The 24,393-nt window shown below is 39.5% G+C and overlaps 1 protein-coding gene across 2 annotated transcripts; it reads right to left on the reverse strand.

The window, feature by feature from the left end:
• Nucleotides 1–315: 315 nt before the first annotated feature.
• On the reverse strand, nucleotides 316–24,081 carry ano6 (anoctamin 6). 2 transcript variants are annotated; one of them, XM_085137315.1, is made up of 20 exons: nucleotides 23,818–24,081; nucleotides 14,719–14,789; nucleotides 14,280–14,408; nucleotides 11,524–11,589; nucleotides 11,155–11,442; nucleotides 9,154–9,267; nucleotides 8,936–9,051; nucleotides 8,705–8,839; nucleotides 8,506–8,608; nucleotides 8,248–8,308; nucleotides 7,944–8,089; nucleotides 7,726–7,803; nucleotides 5,476–5,704; nucleotides 5,222–5,391; nucleotides 5,040–5,137; nucleotides 4,466–4,596; nucleotides 4,112–4,317; nucleotides 3,660–3,859; nucleotides 2,057–2,162; nucleotides 316–1,934 (listed from the first exon to the last, which is right to left on the reverse strand). In XM_085137315.1, exons 1-20 carry the CDS (start codon nucleotides 23,900–23,902, stop codon nucleotides 1,767–1,769), a joined length of 2,700 nt encoding a protein of 899 aa, XP_084993441.1. In that variant the 5' UTR covers nucleotides 23,903–24,081; the 3' UTR covers nucleotides 316–1,766. The 2 variants fall into 2 exon arrangements, with proteins under 2 accessions (XP_084993441.1, XP_084993442.1); XM_085137316.1 differs by lacking the exon at nucleotides 23,818–24,081 and adding an exon at nucleotides 22,411–23,738.
• Between the last annotated feature and the right edge of the window lie 312 nt (nucleotides 24,082–24,393).

Genomic DNA, 24,393 nt, shown 5'->3' on the forward strand with positions numbered 1-24,393 from the left:
CCCCCCGGCCTTATGTTTGACATCCCTGCTGGTTATAGAGTTTATTTGGTCAGGTGACCATTAAAATTAAGGATAATTTAGATTATCCTTAATTTTATTATTATTTTTTTTTAATTTAAGGTAGCTGCTTCTGCTAAGTATCACTGAGAAGTTTTTGCTGAGTCTTTGATTTGCCTTTCTGTTGTGATTTAAAGGTGCACCCCCCTCATCTCAGTATAATGGCCGTGTTTAATTTTACTAATGTGAGCACTACACTTGTATCCGTATCAGAGTTGAGGGCTAAATGAAATGTATGACGTAAGACACGAAATATGCTTTTTATAGATATATATAAAAAAAACCATTTAATGACCGTATAAAACAACAAGACAATAAAGATATTGATATATGATACTGTTACAGGTGATTATACTTACGTTCAGGACAAAGTGGATTAAAAGAGGTACTTTCACGACTGACACGGGATAACATAAAAAGGCCTGAACCATCATTTCAGAATAAAAAATGAAGTGCAGTGGTCATACACAAGACTTATATTCACCAAAGTTTTTTCATAGGATATATTATGTTTTCCCCACTTCAACATATTTTTTTCTATACAAAACATGTTGATTATTCTCCTTACTAGAACCCCCACCTCACAAAATAAACACATTTAAAGTTTAAAGGGGATAATCTCCTGCACATTTATGCCGTGCAACATTGTGAGTTCTTTGATAGACCTCTTTAACAGAGGTGACAAAAGCATTATACCAACACTGCATTCAAAAGTGGGGCAAATCTGCATTTTGCAATATTGGTGAGTATTAAATGTGTGTGAAAGCTGTGCACACCCATGTGGAGGAAGGTGGACAGAGTGAGATACTAAAGTGAGAACTGCTCTAGACTGATATACCCAAAACAAGCAAAGAGAATACCATAACTAATGCATAAAAATGCTTAAAATTAATGTATCCTTTGGTATGACTTGAAAGGTCATCTCTGTAACAGCCAAGAAAAATATGTGAAAGAGCTGAAAGAAGGGAAAAAAAACAAACGATTCACAGTTGAAAGCACTGATTTGACGTCCTAACCTGCCTTTCCCCCCTTTTGAATAAATCTGGTTGCAAAAGTCAATGCATAAAACATACAGCATGTCATTTAATTTAAAATTTACCAAAAAAAAAATTACCAATGTGCTAAATGTTACTTTTTTCTTAATTTTAGTATTGTGTTTTGGTCTTTAACATCAAGACAGATTTGTGGTTTTTTGTAATTAAAAAAAAGAAGATTACAATTCACATTTCTTGAGCCAAAAGTTCATATTCGGCATTCTGCTGCAGCCTTTTCCACCTGTGCTGTTATCTTTATATTTGAAGGGACAGCTAAATTTATTTCACTAGAAAAACAAGACTCTTAAAGTGCGTTTTCACCAGCAAACAGTGAAAGTCTACAGGGCAAGTCCAGGGCAAGAAAATAGTGGTTAGGGAAGACTACACATCAGTGTTTTTTCTGGTTTTTCCGTTCGCCGTCCTGCAGTTCCTCAAGGCTGGTGTTTCCTGTCAGGCAGTTCATGCTTTATTAACTTGGTAATTATAATATTATTGTAGGGTCTACATTACAATATAAAGCCCCTTGAGGTGACTGTTGTTGTGATTTGGTGCTGTATAAATAAAACTGAATTGAATACAGAGAAAAAGAACACTCTTCTTGTGACACACTTAAACAGTTCTGCTTTCGTGTCCCATCCGTTTTCATCCACCTCCAAGTCCTTCTTTTGTAAATGCTCAGCTTTCAGTTTCAGTTGCCTTTGCCCTTTTGGACACCAGCTTCAGGTTGGTCTCGTGGAGGATCACCTGGGTCAGGTATTTTTCCCGTTTGATTTGCTCTTTAACAGCATACGGGACGTCGGGGATTATGTAGGCCAGGATGAACTTGGTAAAATAAACGATGTGCTGCGAACACACACACACACACACACACACACACACAAAAAGAAGTGAACACCTCCATTGGCATGTTCTTAAATGATCCTTTTCTGACGTGATTGGTTTCTGTTTATTTAGTTTCTACTCACCTCCACAACAATTATAAAAGCCATTTTGGCAGCGATCACATGCCAGTAGAACATGTTGTGTTCGTACTGTTTGCGGTGCCCGGGGGGAAACCGATAATCTCGATACCTGTAAGAGAAAAGTTTTCAGTAGTTTTCTTCAAACCCGCACTGATTTGCCACACATTTGTTTCTGTATTTCTCAGCTTTAATTTTTTTTTATGACTGCAGAACATAATTTGTCTGTGCTTGATTATAGGAGTATAAGTCAGGCCACAGCTGCTCTTCATCCTTCTCCACTCTTTGGTTCGAGCTCAACAGTTTTTCAGTCGTTTCTGGAATGTTTTGAAGCTCATTTGTGTTCCCACGCTACTAAAGCCCGTCTCGTCAACCTCCAGCATTACTCGGTCCATTCCTCGGCTCTGATCTGGACTCTGTCTTTGCCCTGCTGAAACCAAGCCCTGCCCCCATGCCTAATACCAAAATAGCTTTGGTCTGCATTCCTCTCTTGTCCTTAGTCTTTACTCCCTCCCTCAGCTTAGTCATTCTCCTTGCATTTTTCAAGGCTACAGATAAAACTTATTTTCAGTGAATGTCATAACTGTGATTAAATCAGGTTGTCTTGCACATACTTGCAGGGACTGTTTGCTATTTACTTGCACTTAAACAAACACATATGCGTGTATAGGTTTCTGCATGTTTATGCATATATGATCTAACGAAGGTTAAATAAAAACTCACTTAATTGGAACCTTTTTTTCCCCAAGTTACATACATTCAAATACGCTCACTGGCCACTTCATTAAGTACATATTTTTCAGCTCCTAATTAAGGTAAATATCTGATCAGCCAATAACCTGGCAGTAACTTACTGTATTTAGGCATATACACAATATCAAAACGCCCTGCTGAAGTTCAAAGTGAACATCAGGATGGAGAAGAAAGGTAATTTAAGTGGCTTTGAGTGTAATAAAGTTTTTGGTGCCCAATGGGATCAGAAACTGCTGATCTACTGGGATTTTCCCACACAACCATCTCTAGCTAGTTTAGAAGATGGTGGGAAGAAAATAAAATATCCAGTGAGCTGGAGGTCTCTGGGGAAAAAGACACCTTTGATGTCAGAGGTGACCAGTCAGACTGCTTTAGAAACTCACGATACTGGAAAAACATTTCCTGGTCTGATGAGTCTCCATTTGGAGGGTACGATTAGAACTGAGCGTAAACAACATGAAGGTATTGCTCCATCCTGCCTTTAGATCAGTTTAGGGTGCTGGTGATGTCATGATGTCTTCTTGGGACACTGAGCGTCATTTAAATGTTACATCTTACCCAAATATTGTTGCTGTGGTCTTTTCTCATCATAACTAAAAATGTCACAAAGCTCAAGCAATCTCAAGCCTAAAAATGACAATAAATTCACTGTACTCAAATGGCCTCCACAGTTACCAGATCTAAATCCTATAATGCACCTTCATAGTGGAGTCGATCAAATCTGCTGTGTGATGTTCTTATGTCAAAATGGACTAACAAACAAAAAGTTTAAGCCCTTGCCCTTCCAGTCCACCTCGCACTGTCTAGAAAGTGTGGAAGCTATTTTTAAATGAAAATGATGATTCAGTCTTTGTACCTGCAAGTGGTTAGGTTGGGAGGCGTGTAGATATATTCATCATCAACTGGGTGAAAATCGTTGGTACTGAATATGGACAGCGAGCTGTTGATGTAGCCCTTCATGGTGTTTTCAGTATTAGTTCCGTAGGGGTACACTGAGAAAGACCAGTAGTAGACCAGCCGTGGGATCATGTCCGACGTGAAAGCAATGATCATGGCCTGTTGAAACAGACAAACATCAGGGCACAAAGTTAATGCAGAAAAAGCAGAAAACTGGTTGTAAAAGTTAAAATGTGAGACTTTTCTTTTTGCACAACATTTTTCTTGTTGTTTTGACAAACATATAGTCATTTTGGGCTGCAGATAATAACTGTGGTACAGTTATAGTAGTTAACTAAACTGAAGGGCTGAGATTGTAATTGCCTATAAAATAAGTTAAAAACTAGCGTCTGGGTGTAATTATCAGCTTACATTTGTTACCACAGCCAGGATAGTGATGCCTTGAAGAATGGGCTGCCAGGCTCCTATGTGCTGTGCCTTCTCTGGCACATCACGGCGAAACTGGGTGGTGATTTTCCAAGCATCAACCCGAATTTCTATTACATTGTTGAGCAGCGCCAGGGCCGGAGCCAGAGGGAAGGAGGCCACAAACAGGGTCACAAAGCCAAATTGGATGGCTGTAAGGAACAAGAGGTTTCCCAGTGCACCAGGTATTAATAAAATAATCAATTATTCTGTATATTCAGGTTCTGTTATCAACAACAGCATCTTACTTGCAGCTGCAAATATAACAGACAAAGTGCCAATAATGTATTGCCATCTCACCCATCTCAAGGTATTCATAGAACAGTCCTAGTTTTGAGCTGGGTTGGAGCTGGTAGTCCTGCTCCCAGCGAGGAATCGCTTTCTCCGATGTCACATGGACGCAGTGGCGATAAATTAAATTCTTCAACCACCTTGAAAGGATGAAAGAGATGGCGTAAAGTAACAGTAAGTAAGTATCGTTGCCTATTTATCTAGTCGATTTGAACACTGTTGTAAGCGACATATCGTGTTTACTGAGCTAAATCTTTCTGTGAAGTCACAACCTTTGAAAAGACATCCCTTTGTCTAAATTGAAAGAGATGCTCATGCCAATTAGCATTTTTCTGTTCATTAGAGGTTTGGCAGCTGTCCAAATGGTTGACTTTTTAGTTCAAGCTTAAAATACGTAACAGATAAAAATGTAGTTGACATATAGACCACATCAGCTCAAATGGACTGGATTTAATTGAAAAGTTCGAGGGTCCATTCACTTTTCAAGCAAATGTATACAGTAAAAGGACATCTTTTTAAAAGATGGCTAGTTAGCGTTCAACCTCATCTCAACAAAAACAGGTCCTAGATTCCGAGTCCTTACGGTATCAAGACCTCCTGGATGTTGTTCCAGATGGCTTTTCCACCCATGATGATTGCCAGCTGAGTCGTCAGCTCAATCAAACAACCACCCGGATCACACTGCAAATCGAAGACACACATTGAGAGCCATGGATATCTTAGCTATTTACTTGGCTATGTAAAAACTTTATGGACTAATAGTACCTCCTCATTTCTGTATTTCCCCAAAAGATAAACAGGCTTTCCTGGATAGCCAACTGCTTTCCCCTTTGCAAAGGCGATGTAGAAACATGAGGAGTAATAGTTGACGAATTGAAAGAGGAACATCTTCAGAGTCAAGCTGTTCTCATAGTCCGTCTTGGTTCGTGGAAGCTCTGTTATTGTGTTGGATATGAAAAGACTGTGGATTAGGTTATTTTCCAATGAGGAAAGAGAGTACAGTTGGATGTTTAACTCACCGAAGTCTGTGATCCAGATGGCGACCCGCTCATATAGAATATTGAGGATCATGATTACAACAAAGCTAATCAGTGATGCTGTGACAGAAGTGGCCATCTGAGGTGTCACATACTCCTTTATTGGCTCAGCAATTGTCAAGTTTGTATTCCTCAGTTCACGAGAAAAAGTAAAGAAGACAGCCAGGCGGTATACAGTGATGGCCACAACAGATGCCAGGATCAACATTATCTAAAGGACAAAATCAGTAAAAAATAAAATAAAATAAACAAAACAAAATTATTACAAATTATTTCTGACAGTCAAGAGATGTGGAGGAAGACAGCTGGAATAACAGGATGCTTGAAAACATGTGGAGTCAAAGAGGAAACTGTTCCATGTACCCTAACTACTTTTATAGATCAATACTTCCTGCTGAATATTACATGGGCATTTTATTTTAAAGCAAAATTTGGGGTTTTTTTGTGAACTGAAACCACATTATATAAATAATACTATATAATTATTGTAAAAAGGAAGTAGTAAGTGAAATAGTTCCGTACATATCTTGCTGCAGCAAGAGTCCTGACAGGGACTAGAAAGAGAGAGCATATTTCTCCTGTTTTGGCTTCCCTTCATTGGCTTCCTGTTAAATCCAGAATTGAATTCAAAATCCTGCTCCTCACATACAAGGTCTTAAATAATCAGGCCCCATCTTATCTTAATGACCTTGTAGTGCCATATCACCCTATTAGAGCACTTCGCTCTCGCACTGCAGGCCTACTTGTTGTTCCTAGAGTATTTAAAAGTAGAATGGGAGGGAGAGCCTTCAGTTTTCAGGCCCCTCTTCTGTGGAACCAGCTTCCAGTTTGGATTTGGGAGACAGACACTATCTCTACTTTTAAGATTAGGCTTAAAACTTTCCTTTTTGCTAAAGCATATAGTTAGGGCTGGACCAGGTGACCCTGCATCCTCCCTTAGTTATGCTGCAATAGATGTAGGCTGCCGGGGGATTCCCATGATGCATTGAGTTTTTCCTTTCCAGTCACCTTTCTCACTCACTATGTGTTAATAGACCTCTCTGCATTGAATCATATCTGTTATTAATCTCTGTCTCTCTTCCACAGCATGTCTTTCATCCTGTCTTCCTTCTCTCACCCCAACCGGTCGCAGCAGATGGCCGCCCCTCCCTGAGCCTGGTTCTGCCGGAGGTTTCTTCCTGTTAAAAGGGAGTTTTTCCTTCCCACTGTCACCAAAGTGCTTGCTCATAGGGGGTCATATGATTGTTGGGTTTTCTCTGAATCTAGTATTGTACGATCTACTGTAAAATATAAAGCGCCTTAAGGCGACTGTTGTTGTGATTTGGCGCTATATAAATAAAATTGAAATTGGCTTGTAGAACAAACTTTCACTACAATAATTGTTTTTTTTCTTTGTGACTTTATTAGTGTCTCACAGCACTGTGGAAGAATTTTGGCCTGCTCTTCTTTACAACATTGCTTGATTTCATTGAGTTATGAGGACATTTGCTTGTTCACAGTTCTGTTCAACTCCCACCACCGCATTTCAATGAGGTCTGGGACATTGTGACACCTTGATTCTTTGATCCTGTGGTTGCAAAACAAGCCCACATCATCACCCATCCACCGCCATGCTTCACAGTTGGTATGGGGTGTTTGTGTTGAGATGCTGTGTTTGGTTTTCTCCAAACAAGTACCTTGTGGATAATAGCCAAACATCTCCACTGTAGTCTCATCTTTACAAAAGGGATCGTTACAGAAATCATGTGGTTTGTTCAGATACAACTTTGCAAACCTAAGCTGTGCTGCCATGTTCTTCTTAGGAAGAAGATACTTTCTCCAGGCAACCTTTCCAAACAAGCCATACTCCTTTGGCTTTTCTTTGGCTTTTACTTTTATAGTAGCGCTGTCACTTGCTAATGAGCAGTTAATAGTGCATTTGACTAGCAGCACCTGGCTATATATTTAACCTCTTAATTCTTATAGAAACAATACGGTTGTACATAGTTTTTCAAATACTGTTTCTTTGTTTGGCTTACTTTCTGTTAAATAAATAATAATCATTTTAAGGCCTTCTAAGGATTAGACGTTTTTCTTTCCATGCTGTTATGTAAAATAATAAAATTAAAGGGTATACCTTAAAAGGAGTTTATATATTGTTCTTACTATTCCTGTTGTGTATTTCTTCTTCTTTGTAAAAAAAAAAAGTGTTTCCAAAATAGACACAAAAAAGACATTTAATTCGTGACTCACCCAGAAAAGGACTGTTGTCATTCCTATCGACACACGGACACATCGTCCACAGGCTGTGTATGGCACCTTTTCCTTCACCTAAATAGCAGACATAAATAAAATGAAATTATGAACCTCAGCAACAATATTTGAAGAGGTGAAACTCACTGATGCAATGTAAATGGAGAAAATCAAAACTCAAGCTGAGATTAGCTGGAGAAAAAGTATGTGGGATTTACCCCTGTAATGGGGTTTTTCCTCTCATAGATACATTTGGCTTCATATTCTGGGCGAGGTGGCTCTTCCTGTTCCAAGAACTCCACAGTGTCCCACTCGTACTCCAGCTCTGCCTGGTAGCGCTTCCAGAACTCTAGGAACAAAGTCACTGCACAAAGCGAAACAAACACAGGAAACAACAAGCCAGGGGTTATAAGAGAAGGAAGCGCAATATAAATAGGGTGTTCTATTAATAATACCAAAGATGATGCTAAAGCAAAGATAATAACAGAAGCTAAAATCTGGTAGAAACTGTATCAAACTTACCCCAGACTGACATGAAAACTGCAAACACTAACGTTCCAAAGTTATCAAATATGCAAAGATTCTAAAAAAAGAGAGAAAGAGATTAAATTTCAATGGCAGCTGCAGCTGTGTCTCAAAGTAAAACAGCAGCCACACATTTCACTATGCAAATCTGGCAACAGTACTACCTACTGTGAGGTGAGCGCTGTGCTGCAAAGTATACTGAGCAACATTAGAGACAGGTAAAGATGCATTCAAATACAATAAAACAGAACTCACTTTCGAAGTGTTACAGGTGCTGTTTAATGTCCAGTATTGGCACGTGTCACACTGTGGACACATGACTATTTTTCCCCCAATATCAGGGTCGCACACTTCTTTGCTGCAGCATTTCAAAGACACAAGACAGACCATTAAAGAGCTTTTTTTTAAAAAAAATATTTAAAATAATTAAACAGGAATAAATTGTTTGTAGTACCTCCAGGTGCTCGTGTCCCGGGTATAGTACCCGTAGATGAAACAGCCGATCCCAACAACAGCAGCCCAAGTGAGCATTCTCGTGTAGAAACCCAACCAGGCAAAGTAGATGCCAATCTTCTCCCCGTAGTAGTTCCTGTCGATAAAAATAATTAGAGTTATTAATAATTACTACTAATTTTTCTTGAACAAACAGCGAAGACAATTTTTTATGCACAGAAAAAAGATTTACCGTATGAGGTCCAGCGGTTGGATCTTGTAGAAGCTTTTGGGATGACCCCATTCTTCATAGAGCAGGTATCTTTCATTGGGACACTCTGGTTCTTGGGACTTGACATTGAACCGACACTGACATGACGAGCAGTGAAGCCATTAACTTAACATAGTACAGCTTGGCTAAACAAGACAATGCGCAGTATGCAAAATAAAGCAGAAAATATTATGGCTTACATCGTGGATGGGATAGGCCGCTTTGTAAACTCCACTGTCCAGCAGTTTGGTGATGCCAAACTTCTTTATGTTTCCTCGTATGTCATAGGGGGCTCGGCTCAGGATGTAATACGCCTAAGAAAAGAAAAAGAGTCAAAAAGTTATCATTCTACTATTTTATAATACATTCAGTTTGTCAATGATTTTTTTCTTCCATCTCTGTCAATCTAAAAGGAGTTATTGACTTTTTCAAATCAAATAAAAAACTATAAGATAATTATATAATTTCTAACAACGGAAACATCTAACATCGCCCAGCTAAGATTGCCATGACATGGCGTCCACGCACTGGCAAGCGAAAGCAAGGCCAACCAAAGACCACATGGCATCGAACATTCAAGGACGATCGGAGAACTGTCGACATTGCCTGGGATGAAGCTGAAGCAGTCGCTGCTGACCGACATTGATGGAGATCACTAGCTGCCCGATGCGCCGCCCGGCGTAGGAGGAACTAAGTGCTAACTGTAAGTGCTAACAACGGATATTTGTTATTTTATTTAAATGAGTGTCTCAAGTGTTCTAGGTTTGGAATCATCACTTTGGAAAAATAAACTAATGAGGAAATTGTCCAATTGCATGCAGTTCTTTCCGTACTGCAGTTGGGAAAAAAACTGGATTCGACAGAGCACCCTGCGTCTCTGACCTCTTTGCATTTAATCATTAGTTATTGCATATCTCTGGCTCTCATCCACAGTGTGTGTCTTTTGTCTTTTCTCCCTTCTCTAACCACCAACCAGCAGATGACTCCTCCTCCTTGAGCCTGGAGGTTTCTTCTTGTTAAAAGGGAGTTTTTCATTCCCACTGTCGTCAAGTGCTTGCTCAAAGGAGGTCATCTGATTGTTGGGGTTTCTCTGTATTATTGTAGGGTCTTTACCTTACAATATAAAGTGCCCTGAGGCAACTGCTGTTGTGATTTGGTGGAATATAAATTCAGTTTAATTGAATTAAAGTTCCTTTCACTGGTCACCAGAGCAGATCACCTTCCTCCACCTCTACTCCAACATCCTCCTCTGTCACACAAACCCTTCTTCTCTATGGTCTTGCTCTTTTCCTCCTGCCTCCCAGCTCCATCTTCAACTTTGAACAATGTGTCCACTATCCCTCCAAATGCAGAAACCACCTTCCTCTCTAGTTTTGTCTCCAAACTGTTAAACCTGAGTTGTCTATTTGACATACTCATTTCTAATCCTGACCATTCTGGTCACTCCAATGAAAATCTGAACATCTTTAACTCTGTTACCTCCAGCTCCACCTCCTGTATTTTTGGAAGTGCCATAGTCTTCAAACCATACATCATATCATCTTGTAAATCTTCCTTTTCACTCTTGCTGCTGTGCTTCTATCACAAATCACCCCTGACACTCTTCTTCACTTGCCTTGTGCACTGCCTGTTGCCTTGGATGCTTGAACCCAGGTATTTAAATTCATGTACATTTAATATCTGCACTCTTTAAACTTTAACATTTCCACCCGTCTCTTTCTCAGTCGCACATGTATTCAGTCTTGGCTCTACTGATATTTATCCCTCTTGTATCCGGTGCATACCTCCACCTCTCCAGAGTCTCTTACGCCTGTTTCCTTTCATGCCACTTCAAAATAAATTGTTATGACAGCAAACCATTACTAAATCATTCACCTAGGAGCATAAAAGTTTTTGTTCTTGGTCCAAACTTGTATTTTCCAGTCCTGCTAACTTTTTCTCCACTATTTTAATGTGCGATTTGTGAAAGTATACGTAATATGTTGTACATAAGACTTAAACCACAAATTGATGGAAAAAGTTAAGTTTTAAGATGACTATTATTTCAAATATAGTTCCTTTAAAATTAAGGCATTTTAAGGTTGTTTGTGAACCCTGACTTTAATGATTTTAACATGAAATCCATAAATCCATTGACATATTTGTGTGTAGGGAGAGTTGCAGGCAGCCTGAACTTATGGCAGCTACATGGAACAACCTACCATCCTGCTCCTCATCGATGGAGTGAAGAAGAGATCTTTGTCCTTGATACAGAAGAGATCTTGTCGATGCTTCTCAAAGGGGGCGGTGAAGAACTCGGACTCCTTACTGATCAGTTTCTCATCGGGATAGAAGTGCTTGGTGATGCAGGAGAAAAAGCGCAACGGGGAGGGGCGGGCTGGCATGTCGTTGGGCTGTATGGGAAGCTTGATATGCAGGACCTCGGCATAGGTGCACAGCACATCCCATGGCATGTGAACTTTCAAAAACATGAGTTTTTCATCTAAAACCTGCAAACAAAGAGAGAATTCAGTTAAAGTAAGAGATACGGGGACAGAAACAGTAACTTCCAGGCAAGGGCATCCACTTACAGACTGTGTGGCCTCCAACTCCATGCCCATCTTCATCAGGTTGGCCTCAAAGAATTCTCGCCGTCTCTAAAGAATAAGACAATAAAAAAATAAATATCCAATGCAAATTAATCGCTGGATACAGCAGATACTTTCATGGCCCCTTTAGTTGACTGATTTATGTATTTATTATTCAAAAAGATACTGCATCATGTTGCTCTCCTGGTGCAGGAACTGCGCTCTGTCTTCGGTGTGTTCATTTGGTGAATAATTTGAGATCGCTAAATTGTCACATTCAGCACCTCATGGACACTTTCAAGGAACTGTTAACGAGGCAAAGCTAAAAATAGCTTCAGTCTTTATTACTGCTAACTTTGTTAGCGGAAAGATTACTCATTGAGAAACAGGAAATACCACAATTGCATGCGATGTATATAGACAATCATAATAATTCCATTTAACCAACAACATGTGAAAGAACCACGCCTTCCCAGCAGTCAGAGCAGAATAAGGTTAAGCAACCTGTGTTTGACCGAAGTTATGCTCTGGAACAACAAAGTTAATCGAGTGACTTCTAGAGACTCTCCGCTTGCTGGATTTTTTATGAACATAATGTTTCCTCAGTTCTAACAGACTTAGGAAATTTGATTTCCTGTCATGTGCTAAACAAGGGATCAAAATAGGGAAGATATCAAGGGATGCTACAGATTCCAAACAGGAAAGCTCCCAGTAAGCTGCTACAGAGCTAGAGGGATGACTAGACAAATGTTAAAGGGGGACAATAAATGCAAGGAGTAATGTAGCAAGTGGAAACAAGGGAAGTATAACTAAATGTAAAGTGCAAGTGACAAGACTATCAAAATAAAAGAGGAAACAACTAAACACAGAGACAATGACCCTGACATCTGAACCTGACACAGAAGGGAAAGGCTAAAAAAACCCTCAAGACTAAACCAAACAACCTAAAGCAGAATAGTAACTGAAATCAGCATTAACGGAAACACAGAACTAAGACTCAAGATATTCAGGAACGAGTCAATCAAGAATAAACAGTCAAACTAAGAAACAAACATAACATTAACGAATAGAAAAGGAAATCAGAAGTCTGCAAACTGAGTCCAAAGCCCAGGACTGTGACACTTCCAGTAACTCTATAGGCAAATCTTTTCCAAGGAACTCAGTAAAACTGGCTGATCAGCTTTTACGGACGTGGAGCTGGGTTGCAGCTGTCTACACCCACTGCCTGTATTATTTACAGCTCTCATCTCAATCAAGTGGAACACATGTGGCACTTCTTTTCTAACAACAACATATTCATTTCCAAGCATTATATTTTATACAAACCTGACTGTAAACGTGTTGTGAAAGAGGACAAACAAGCCTGGATATGCCAGTTCATACTTCAGTCTAATACTAACAACAGAAACCAGACCAGGAAGTTGGAAGTTGGTCTCCTTTCTTTTTATTTTTCCTTTTCTTCAGTTACAAACCAACTGACTTTGTTTTGTGGCAGTTTAACATTTTTGCACCGCAAAATCTAAAAACATAAATTAAAAATTACTCATGACCAAACAGATCTGTTCTGATGATGAACTTTGAGCATCTAATTGAAAAAATGATGCTCTTCATTAGCTCTCTCAAGGAATATAGTCAGGAGCACCTCACAGTCAGAATCTAAAGCTTCATATCCTGGATAATGAATATTTACAGACAGAGGGAAATAATATTAAGCCACAGACTGACAGACTAATCCAAGTGCAAACAAAAACTCCATTTACAAATAAGAAACAGACTCTTGCCATTTGTATGAGTAATAAATCAAACACTGAGAAAATTTTGGCTATATACATTCACATGCATGCACTCTGTGTATACGTTATGATGTTAGATTATTCTATTAGAAGAATGTTGTTATATAACTCATTAGGACAAATAAAATGCAGTCAGATCTTAAAGTTAAAATGAAGGAATTCAGATAAAACCCACTGGGAATCGAACCAGAGAGTCACTGGTGAAAAGAATAGACGCTCAGAGATCAAATGTCAGTACTAACACTCTAAATCTAACATCATAACTACTCTCTATGGATTCTGAATGCTGGCTATAGCAGGCTGTTTGCAGTCCCCGAGCCTTTAACACCACTGATCACACCGGTCTTATATGACAGGTTGTTGCACTAGGTTGGCATCACTTTTCTTAAATGGCTTTCGTTATATTCTGATAGCTAAAAATCATTAATAGCTAAATATCTTCACTAGAAGCGCTTTCAACTCTCCAACTATCTGCTACTCTCCTGGCCATCTACTTAAGAGCTTTAAAGGCATCTCATATGTTACTATGTTGACGATGACAACCTTAACATTACCATTAACAGTTGGATATCTTTAAATGTCCTCCATTGCAATTCTTTTTCACCCTGACAGCTTCTTGAAGGTCAGTAATCACACTGACATAACAGCTAGGCTTGCCCGCACTCACACGTCACCTCTATTCTTGCTTCCCTTCACCAGCTTCCAGTGAAATTTAAAATTGATTTTATCATTATATTAATGGGATATAAAGACCCGTATATCCAGGCTCCCACATACATACCAGAAACCACCGTGTTTTACAAAGAACTATGCAAATTAAGCTTTTTATCACTATAATGTCATCTCTCTGCTATGCACTATTTACTCCACTTCGCACCGTTTGCAGTACACCCAGTACCTTTGGATTTAATGGCACGGTGCGTTTTACTAAAATGCTCAATAAGGTTAAAAGAAAAACAAGCTTACCTTGCGTCTCTCGAACACATGCCTCTTCTCATACTCCTTCTTGTCCTCATCTTCATACGCCAGGACAAAGTCGATCCTCCTTACACCATCATTGAAGAACAGGGAGTCTGGTTTGTCATTAAACTCTACCTGAGGGGAAAAACAAGGCTCACTGGGTAAATCTACAGGATGAAACTCATACTCCTCTTCCTCCATAATGTCATACTTGTTGAACATAATCACAAGTAAATGTCCAGCTTGGAGACAGTCGCAGCAGAAACAATGTTAACGCTGACCTGGGCCTGCCTATTCAACGTGTAACGTAGGTCAACAAACACTGTAACGCCCTGCTCTCCTCTCCCTCCCCCTCTCTCACCACACAGTCCGACCCACTAAGTTTCAGTAAAGCTCATAATATTATGTTAGGGGTTTAATGTTACTTCATTGTCTGTTGACTCACCTCTTGTGCTTTAACTACGTTTCCTCCTTCTTTGATAGAGTGATAAGTTGGTAAAAACTCCTCTGGGTATACTGCAAAAAAAAAGAAAGAAAGAAAGAAAGAAGAAGATTGCATATATAAATAGGAATGCAAATGCAACAATGAACAAAGAACAGACATGCAGTTTTGGACAGAGGTTTGCATAAACTTATCATGGGCATGAATATCAGGGAATTTGGGGCTTTTAATGATTTCTTTGGTTTGTTCTTTCTCCAGAGTGGAATGGTGATACAGCATTCATCTTTAAAAACAAGAGTGTGGTGCACAAGTTTGAGTTTCTTTTGGATTTTCTCACAGAGTAAAAATTATACATACAGACTCAAATATTCAGATACTCAAATTAGAGGTGGCACGATACCACTTTTTTATGTCCGATACTGATACCGATATCATAAATTTGGATATCTGCTGATACCGATATGAATCCGATATAGTGTGTTTTTTAATCAATAAAATGTTTTTTTTAATATATTGCTGCATTTTGTATAAGTTTATACTCAAGTTTAAATAAATAACAACACTAAAGCTATTCTGTTATACCTGTATGTAAAAAATACACTGCCCCCAAAATATTTCATAGTTCAGCAACACTGATCAATCTAATAAACTTAAACCTGCTCCATCCTCCCTATTCTTGTATTTTAAAGAGTACTTAGCAGAAATATTAAGCAACCTAACTAATAGGGTTGCAAACTCCCAGCAAAAAAAAAATAGGGAACCACCCTCCACCTCATGATGCTTAATCGATGTAATCAAATTTAATTTGATGCAGGGCGAAAATGCACAAAAATAAATTCTTTTTCAAGAATAATTAAATAGATTCAACATCTTTCTTCAACAGAATTGCAGACTGCACAGATGGTATCTTCCCAAAGGAAAAAGTACTATAGCTTACTAGGGTATATTAGACTTAACAGTTACTATATACAGTAATGGACTTCTATATATTTTACATCAGATTAAAACTTTGGGTGTAAGAGTCAGATAATTATTTATTAAAAGCTAGAAATTTTAAATGAGAATAAGAAAGAAAAGTATGTCTTTGTGCCCCCTTTTCCCTGTTCATGCCCTATCGGCCCCCCTGGCTAAACTTTGCTAGATCCGCCCCTGCACAATTACCAGCCGTCAGCTACGTAGAAAAGGATCCTGGTGTAGAAAGTAATATTAAATAAATTCTAACAACAGCTTATCAAGCTTAATAGTGCTGCTGTTGTTCAGCCGCTGGTTTCCTCTTTCTGGTGAGAAGTGGGCCAAAAACTAAGAAGAGAGACGGACTCGCGACAGAAAAGCCAATCAGCTGATCATTAAGCAGTTTCACGATTGAAGCAGCAGCAGCAGGAGAGAGAGAGAGAGAGAGGCAGTCCCTCCATATATCTGTTGTTAAGCTTAACGCTGGAATGCTTTACAGACATTCAGAGATGAACTTACACACTTGCTTTACTTCTCTCTGGGAAAACTTCCTCGGAGATGAAATGCTGGTTTGCTAGCAGCCGCTCTATCACGTGATGCATACTGCTGCTACGTGCTATGGTTATGAGCCGAGTTACGCCGTGTAGCAAGTTTTGTGAGGTGCTTTTTTTGATATTTAATGGATCGATTACATTTTTCATTTCTCGCCGATATCCGATCCAGTAATTTGGGTCAGTATCGGACCGATACCAATACGTAATATCGGATCGGTCCATCTCTAACTCAAATATATAAATGCGCTTCAATCTTTTAATAACTTGGCAGAGGTTATGTGATCGTGATTGACTAGAACTGGTAAATGGACTGGTTGGGTGAATGAGGATTCACCATTTATATAAGCACTTTTAACAATGGTTAATTGCTTTCTGTCTAACATTCACACTCCGATGGATGCATCATTGAGCAACTTGGGGTTAGTATCTTGCCCAAGGATATTTGGCACATAGACTGAAGCACCAACTGATTAGTGGATGACCTCGTCTACCTCCTGAGCTACAGCCACCCCAAAATGGTAGTTTCTCTTTGCTAGCACAAAAATAATTTGTTTTTGTCAGCAATCTTGGACCAATACTTAAAACAACAGGAAAATTGAAGGACTTCTGAAAATCTAAGTGTCACAGTCCTGGGTCGGTGACCCTGTGTTTTGAATTTAGTTTTTTCATTTTTGATTTCATCGTGGTTCATGACTATTAGGGGTTTGGTTTCTGTTTTGTATTTCTAGATCTTTAGTTCTTCTGGCTTTGTGATTTCTAGTTCTTCGGTTTAATTCTGCCCTCGTGTTTATTCTCTTGTTACCCTGTCGGTCGTGTCTCATGTCATTCCTGTCCCTGTACTCCGTGTTCCCTCTGTTCAGTATCAAGTCTGTGTCTCTGTGCCTGTCCTGGTCCCACGTCTCCTGTCTAGTCATCTCTGTCCTTATGTTCCCTCTGTACCGTATCAGTATTATCGTAGTGTTAAGCTTGTGTCTCTGAGTCCGTGTCTGTGCGTACATGGCGTATTTCCTGTTTTATATTGATAGTCTGACTCCTATGCCAGTGTATCTAGTTTTGCCTTCCCTCGTCTCATTACGTCTGATTTGTCCCAGCTGTGTTTCTTCCTGTTTCTTAATCCTCACTTCGTGCTGTGTTTTCAACCTCATTTTCCTGTAAATTTCCTCGCTCTTAGTTCTGGTTTGTTTCCTCGGGTTTTCTAGTTTTAGGTTTCAGTGCCCAGTTTAGTGTCTAGTCCCGTATTGGTGATTTGAGTTCCTTTGGTGATGTTATTTCTATGAAGAATTTTCCCAGCAATAAACCTGCACTCAGAGTTTAACTCGCTAGTCTTGACACTAAGGAGGAAAACTGTCATTGTCACTAATTGTGACAACTTTGGAAAGACATTTCAAATTAATTGCAGATTCCAAGATCATGCAAATGCTCCCTTCATTTCCCCAGATTTGAAGGATGGGTCGGGTGTATACTTCGTGGCCCAACCTATCCCAGAATTCATAGCGCGGCCCAGCGCAGCCCTGCTCAGTTTCCAGCTAGTTAGTTTTAATATTGCTCTTATTATTCTTTCTGGGTCACAAAATAAACGTTTAACATATTTTCAGGCGAGAATGTAGCTGTGTGAACTTCAAATATCTGCTCAGTTTATCAAGACACCACATATTTTCAAAAGCGCTCCGACGTTTTCGGAGCCGTTTGTTACTCACCAGCTCGATAGCTAGCCGGGGCTCAAGGCTCACTAGAGCCGGTGAGAACACCGGACTCCCGGCGTAGTGCCAAAAAGTGATTGCCTGCCAAAAAGTGATTTCCAATGTTTCCATGTGTTTTTTATGTGTAATATTGTTACGTATGTTGCTAAATAAACTTCGGTGAACAGGTATTACAAAGGAGTTATATATAAAATTAAAAAATTACCTGTTTCTCAAGTATCTTTGTAACTGTGTTATTGTACTTACATTATAATCAATCACCTTCCTTTTGTCCACTTAAAATATCTTTACAGTGTGGAGGTAGACACAGACGACACGAGAGCTCTCGATTGACACTGCTCGTTTATTACTCATCACCACACAACTGAACACTTTTCCCTCCAAAACACAGCAACAGCACTTTCTGAGAACTGGGTGTGAGTGGAGCCCTCCAGTGGTCCACCACAACAGAACTATTTTTGCATTTGTTGCAATTTCAACTGTCCTCTTGGCCAGATTACTCTTCAAAGAGACATTTTTAAAGTAAACAAGAATTTCTTTTAACTGCATAAATAAAGGATACATAAAAGTCACTGCCAAAAACTGATTGCAGCTTCTACTTTGTTACAGGAATGGTAAATGGCCTGTATTTGTATAGTGCTTTACTTAGTCCCTAAGGACCCAAAGGGCTTTACACTACATTCAGTCATCCACCCATTCACACACAGGTGATGGCAAGCTACATTGTAGCCACAGCCACCTTGGGGGGCACTGACAGAGGCGAGGCTGCCGGACACTGGCGCCACCGGGCCCTCTGACCACCACCAGTAGGCAACTGGTGAAGTGTCTTGCCCAAGGACACAACGACCGAGACTGTCGGAGCCGGGGCTCGAACCGGCAACCTTCCGATTACAAGACGAACTGCCAACTCTTGAGCCACAATTGCCAAATGTTGTTTGTTGCTCAAGATGACTTGATATAATTCATGAGGGATATATTTGACATATGTTTCACATATTATAGACCAACAAGTTTTTGGCAAATAACGGAAATCAGTTTTTGGCACAAAACCAGCAAATCATTTTCAAACCCACGGCCGTCTTTCGCTACTCAGGTTAAACATATATAAGTCACTTACATAACTTAAAAATGTTAGTGTTTGGCTTTTTTCAGTACATTATTTGTTCCTGGTTAAATCTTTTCGGCTGAGATTAAAGTTATAGTTTTTACACAGCTGAATAAACGTCAAGCAGACAACTGATTATCAGAAGTGTGAGATGCTCGAGAATATACTCCGGTGTCCTGTTATATTTTAGATAGCAAGGAGCAGACGGCTGAATTTATTAAACTCCACCGAGACAATCTGCAAATCTCATTAAAATTTAATAAACTATCATCTTGTCTTTAGTTTTAGTTAGCATATACCTTAAACACTTAAAGCTGTAAGCTAATGATAGTTATATAAGAGCAGATGCATGCTGGTGCAATAAGCTGTACGCTGTACGTCCAGTGGATGCATGATCTGATTAGTCGACTAATCGCAAAAATAATCGGTGACTAGTCGACTATCAAAATAATTGTTTGTGGCAGCCCTAGTTAGGATTTTCAGGAGAACATACAAACCAAGGCTAAACACTGCTTTGAACTGGAAACTGCTGGAACACCACAGTAAAGTCTGTTTTGCATTGCCGTTGATTGAGAGGAGGTGCAAGGTCAACTGAAATTTGCACCTGCCCACATAAACCAGATTACGCCTGGTGAAAGGTTTTATGGTCAGAAGGGGAAAATTTGTATAGCTATGACAGCAATGACAATAGGTGTGCTTGGAAGAGTAAAGGTGAGGCTTTCAAACCTAAGAACACTGAACATGCTCTGGGGGCTGTTATACTGCCAGCGGTACTGGTGAATTACAAAAAGTGGATGGAACAATGAAAAAGGAGGTCTAGCCCCAAATTCTTTAACTTTACCTCAAATCTGTGGCTGGATTATTGAAACAATCGGGCGTTCCAACAGGATAATGACTCCAAACAAATACAGTAGCCTGTTTTTGAAATGGATAGAGCAGGCTAACATCAAGCTTTCCATAGCTCTCAAACCTATTGAAAATTTGTGGGCTATGTTTAAAGGCTGGATACATGCCATGAAACCAACAATTTTAAATGAATTCTAGCAAATATGCCAAGAAGCGTAGTCAAATATATATATATATATATATATATATATATATATATATATATATGTATATGTGCGTGTGTAATTTTCACCATGTGTAACCAGTTCTTGTTTATTTTAAAGCCACTAAATATGCATGGTCCATGTTGCCTACTGGTGATGGTCAGAGGGCGCCAGTGTCCGGCAGCCTCGCCTCTGTCAGTGCGCCCCAGGGTGGCTGTGGCTACAATGTAGCTTGCCATCACCAGTGTGTGAATGTGTGTGTGAATGGGTGGATGACTAAGTGTGTAAAGCGCTTTGGGGTCCTTAGGGACTAGTAAAGCGCTATATAAATACAGGCCATTATGCATGCTGTAAAATCATTCCAGTCAGATAATTCACTGAAAGCCTGAAATTATCCATGTCCAGCCAAACATCCAAATGTCCATGATTAAGTGGATGCAAACTGAGTACTGCAGAAGATGCATTACTAGCAGATTATATAGATTTTATATTGTAGCTTTTTTTCCAGAAAAGATTTGTACAGAGAATGTATGAACTTCTGTTGCATTTGTAGCACAGAAGTTATGCTGCTACTATTTCTCTTTTATTTGCAGTTTGACCTGCATCTCATGTTTGTCCTAATACATATCTTTGTCAGCCACAACAGAGAGGATGAGTGTGTCTGTACGCCTGCTGGGGCATGCACACAAAAACAGACACGGATGTTCATATGCTGTTCTTTTATAGTGTTGTCATATGGTCATAAACCTGTTATGAAAGGACTGATGCTCATTTACAACTTTAGCAGAGTAGCGCTTTATGATTTACAGTTCAGAATGGTCCTCATATATCTCTATATCCGAACTCTCTGTCACTCTAGTGTCTGAAACAGTCCATTTAAGTTATTTAAGTTAGTGGGGACAGCCATGACTGTGTGAGGGGATTCCCCTTAAAGTAGAATTAAGCAAACATAAAAAACAGAATAAAAGTGTGTGCCCTAAGCTTTTGACTCATAGGGACTGGATGCACATATTCTGACCTCATTTTGTGAGACTTTTGGCCATGTTTAATGTGACTATCTCTTATAGTACAGCAAAAATGTGCCAGAGAAAAAGGAAAAGCATGTGTGCCCTTTAAACTAAATGTATCTAAAATATCAGTTTAGCCCATAAACTAGGTAAATTATGCTCTCTAATAGGTGTACATATATGTTTATGCATATACTACTGATTATAACAGTCCTGTATAGTTGTGTACAGTACAGTAACTTATAGTTACACTGAGTTAAGGTGCTACAGTACAAATGGTTTAGTCACCTAAGGCAAACAAAACAAAAGGTAAGATCCCATATATTATATTAAGACGGTATCTACTTATAGGAGCTTATTGTTGATGGAAATATGCATCAGTAGGCTGAAAGAGCAGTTATTCTTGAATGTTTTTTCTGGCATTCCCCACTTTAGAGCCCAGAAACAGCTCACATTCTCCACCCAACCACTTTTTCAGATGCTGTAGAAAACAACTGAGGTTCATTTTCAATTAAATCAGTAAACTCTTGTTTGTTTTGCCTACAAAATGACTCAACTGAGCTTCATTCCCTATTTCATTCCAGCTTTTTATTAGTCTACAGCATTCTTAAGGACTACTGACCCGCTTTTCTTTAACCTTTGTTTTCCACTGAGTTATAGCTAATGCTCTAGCTCTGCAGTGCTCACTGAAGCACCACAGACTGCTTTTCACTTCCTTTAACATCACACTCTCTCGCTGATTTATTGCTTGCACAAAACGTCCTACTCACCACAATTGTTCTATAAATCCCCTGATACAAAATAGAAATTCCGCTGCTTAACATACATACTTTCCCACCACAGACTACGTCAAAACAAGAAAATACATAATAAAAATAACACTGCAGCCTCTCCCATTTGCCTCATAAATCTTTTGTCCCTTATTTCGAAAAAAACAGATGACCTAAAAATCTAATATGGGAAGTCTTGCAGTGTTTCCATATAAAGCAGAAAAGAAAACTAACTGGAGACAGATGTTGTTTTCATAACACAGGCCATAGTAACATGGTGAGGAAGAAACACTGCTCTTAAAATCAACAATTTCTCCTTTGAAAGTCTTCAAGCAGGCTCACGGTCTGACTTCTATGCTACAGTCATCCCACAAAGTGCAGTAACATAACATACAGCCCGGGTTTTAAGCAGTTCAGACAGACACACATTCATCTGAAATCGTCAGTCTCTGAACACAAACTCTGTTACAGAACCTCTGCAACCATAACTGATTCAGAAAGTGTGAGTCATTTGAAAAGCATGCAACTGAAATCTTTTATTTTGTCAGAAACCACTAACCCAGTCGCAGGCTACTTCCTTCCTTAGAGTACATCCGACACATCAATGTACAAAAAAGAAAAAAGAAAAAAAAAGGCACATGTAACAATGAGAGGAAAATGGATTACTCCTTAAAAGAAAAAAAAAACAGCTTTTGAAGCATTGTGGTGCCTAGGTATGTGACCTTAAGGCGTACATAATAATATGGTTAAAAAAAAGTATCTTATGAAACGGCAGGAGTTGCTTTTCTGCATTGAGCTCAGGGGAGGTTTCACAACAGATAAGAATCGGGAACCAGCTCTATTACAAGTCAGGACACAAATATGGCTGTATATTTTACACGCAAAATAAATAAATAATTATTGATTTTCATGAAAAGTGCTTAAACCTGATTTTCTCATCTTCGTTCGATCGGTTCAGTAAAATGGGTACACCCAGTGCACCTTCAGCCACTGTGTCAAGCCTGGATTGAGATCAAGCTTCAGGCTTACTGAAGCATAAAAAAGAAAGCTGGGTAAGAAGCCAAAGTGACTGACACCACCTCAACCACAGCCAGTGTGACCATTTTACATTTGACGTTCATTAAGACTACTTTGTTGGTGAATGCACTGACAACCATGATTCTAATGAAACGAAGCCTCCATTAGACTAGAGTGCCTTTACAGTGAGATGCTCTTTATGATCTATTTTATGATCTTATCTTATGATCTATTATCTAAGATATCAGTGAACAAAGGGAGAAAAAAAACATGTCATCGACAGGTCTGCGTCACTTTAGATGAGACAGACATGATATAGATTTCATAGAAACACTGCAGCAGAATCTACTCTGGGTACAGAGATGAAGACGAGCCCAGGAGACATTCTGTTCAGCAGCGGAGTTATGGTTTCGGTTTGCAGAGTCAGGAATGTGAAAAATCCAAACAACAAAAGCTCGCTGAGAGGTGTATTTCTGTGTGGTAGCAAGGGAGATCTAGGAATACCGAGAAACTACAGTCATTTGGAATCTTAGGTTCTTGGAGATGCCCGAAGCTGTATTGTGCACCACACCTCCACTGGTGCTCAATTGTCTCTCTGCACATGCCCATTCCTGATCAATCTGTAACACTGCACACCGTCATCTATCCTTGAGCAACACTGTATTTGCGCCATACTGGGACTACATATTATAGAGTAAAAAGTAAATATCTTAACTATACCGGAGTGCAGAATACATAAGAGAAAGGGGGCTTTGTTTAAAGGAGTTACAATAGTAATAATTTCTCCACTACAGAGTAGCAAAAGATGAGTTCCCGGAGATAACGTGGCCTAAGAATATCGACAGCTGTCTCGATAAGGGCCCACAGCATCACGAGGATAAAACCCAGACCGAGTCCGCGCTCCGGAATAGCATGCAGACAACTGTTGCAAAAGACCATGTTCTCTCACCAACTTCCTCATCTATCATGCCCAGCTCTATATCCCCCAGATCATCATTGTCGGACTCCATCTCGAGGATGTCGTGGTCGCTCATAGTCCTGCCGACAGCTCCAGTGTCATCACTTCCCAAACAAAAAGTTTTTTTAAAAAAACCTATACACCCGGAAACCAACAAGCGTGCCGGTTCTCACTGTGATTTCAAGCCACAGCCTCCGCGTATTCTTGCTTCAGTTCACAGCGTTGGTTCAAGTTTTCATGCAGTGACTTGTACGAGTGTGAAACGGGTGGGGCTGGAGGGGGGCGGGGGAGGAGGAGGAGGAGGAGAGTGTTCAAATATAAGTCTGACCCTGTGTAGCTTTCTTCTGGTTTATACCCATCAACATTTTCATAATTAATAATTCTGCGCATGGACTTCAGCTCTCCAGGCCTTGACCAGATACTTGTTGATATAATTCACATTCAGTTTAAGAGAAAATCTTCTATCAGTTACAGAACTTTCTTTAAAAAAAAGTCTCCAGTGTTTTTTTTCCCCTCTAATGAAACCTTTTATTAGCAACTACAGTAAACAATGTCAGCAACTAATAC

The sequence above is a fragment of the Neolamprologus multifasciatus genome, chromosome 17 (assembly GCF_963576455.1).
Source record: "Neolamprologus multifasciatus chromosome 17, fNeoMul1.2, whole genome shotgun sequence".
NCBI classification, from domain to species: domain Eukaryota; kingdom Metazoa; phylum Chordata; class Actinopteri; order Cichliformes; family Cichlidae; genus Neolamprologus; species Neolamprologus multifasciatus.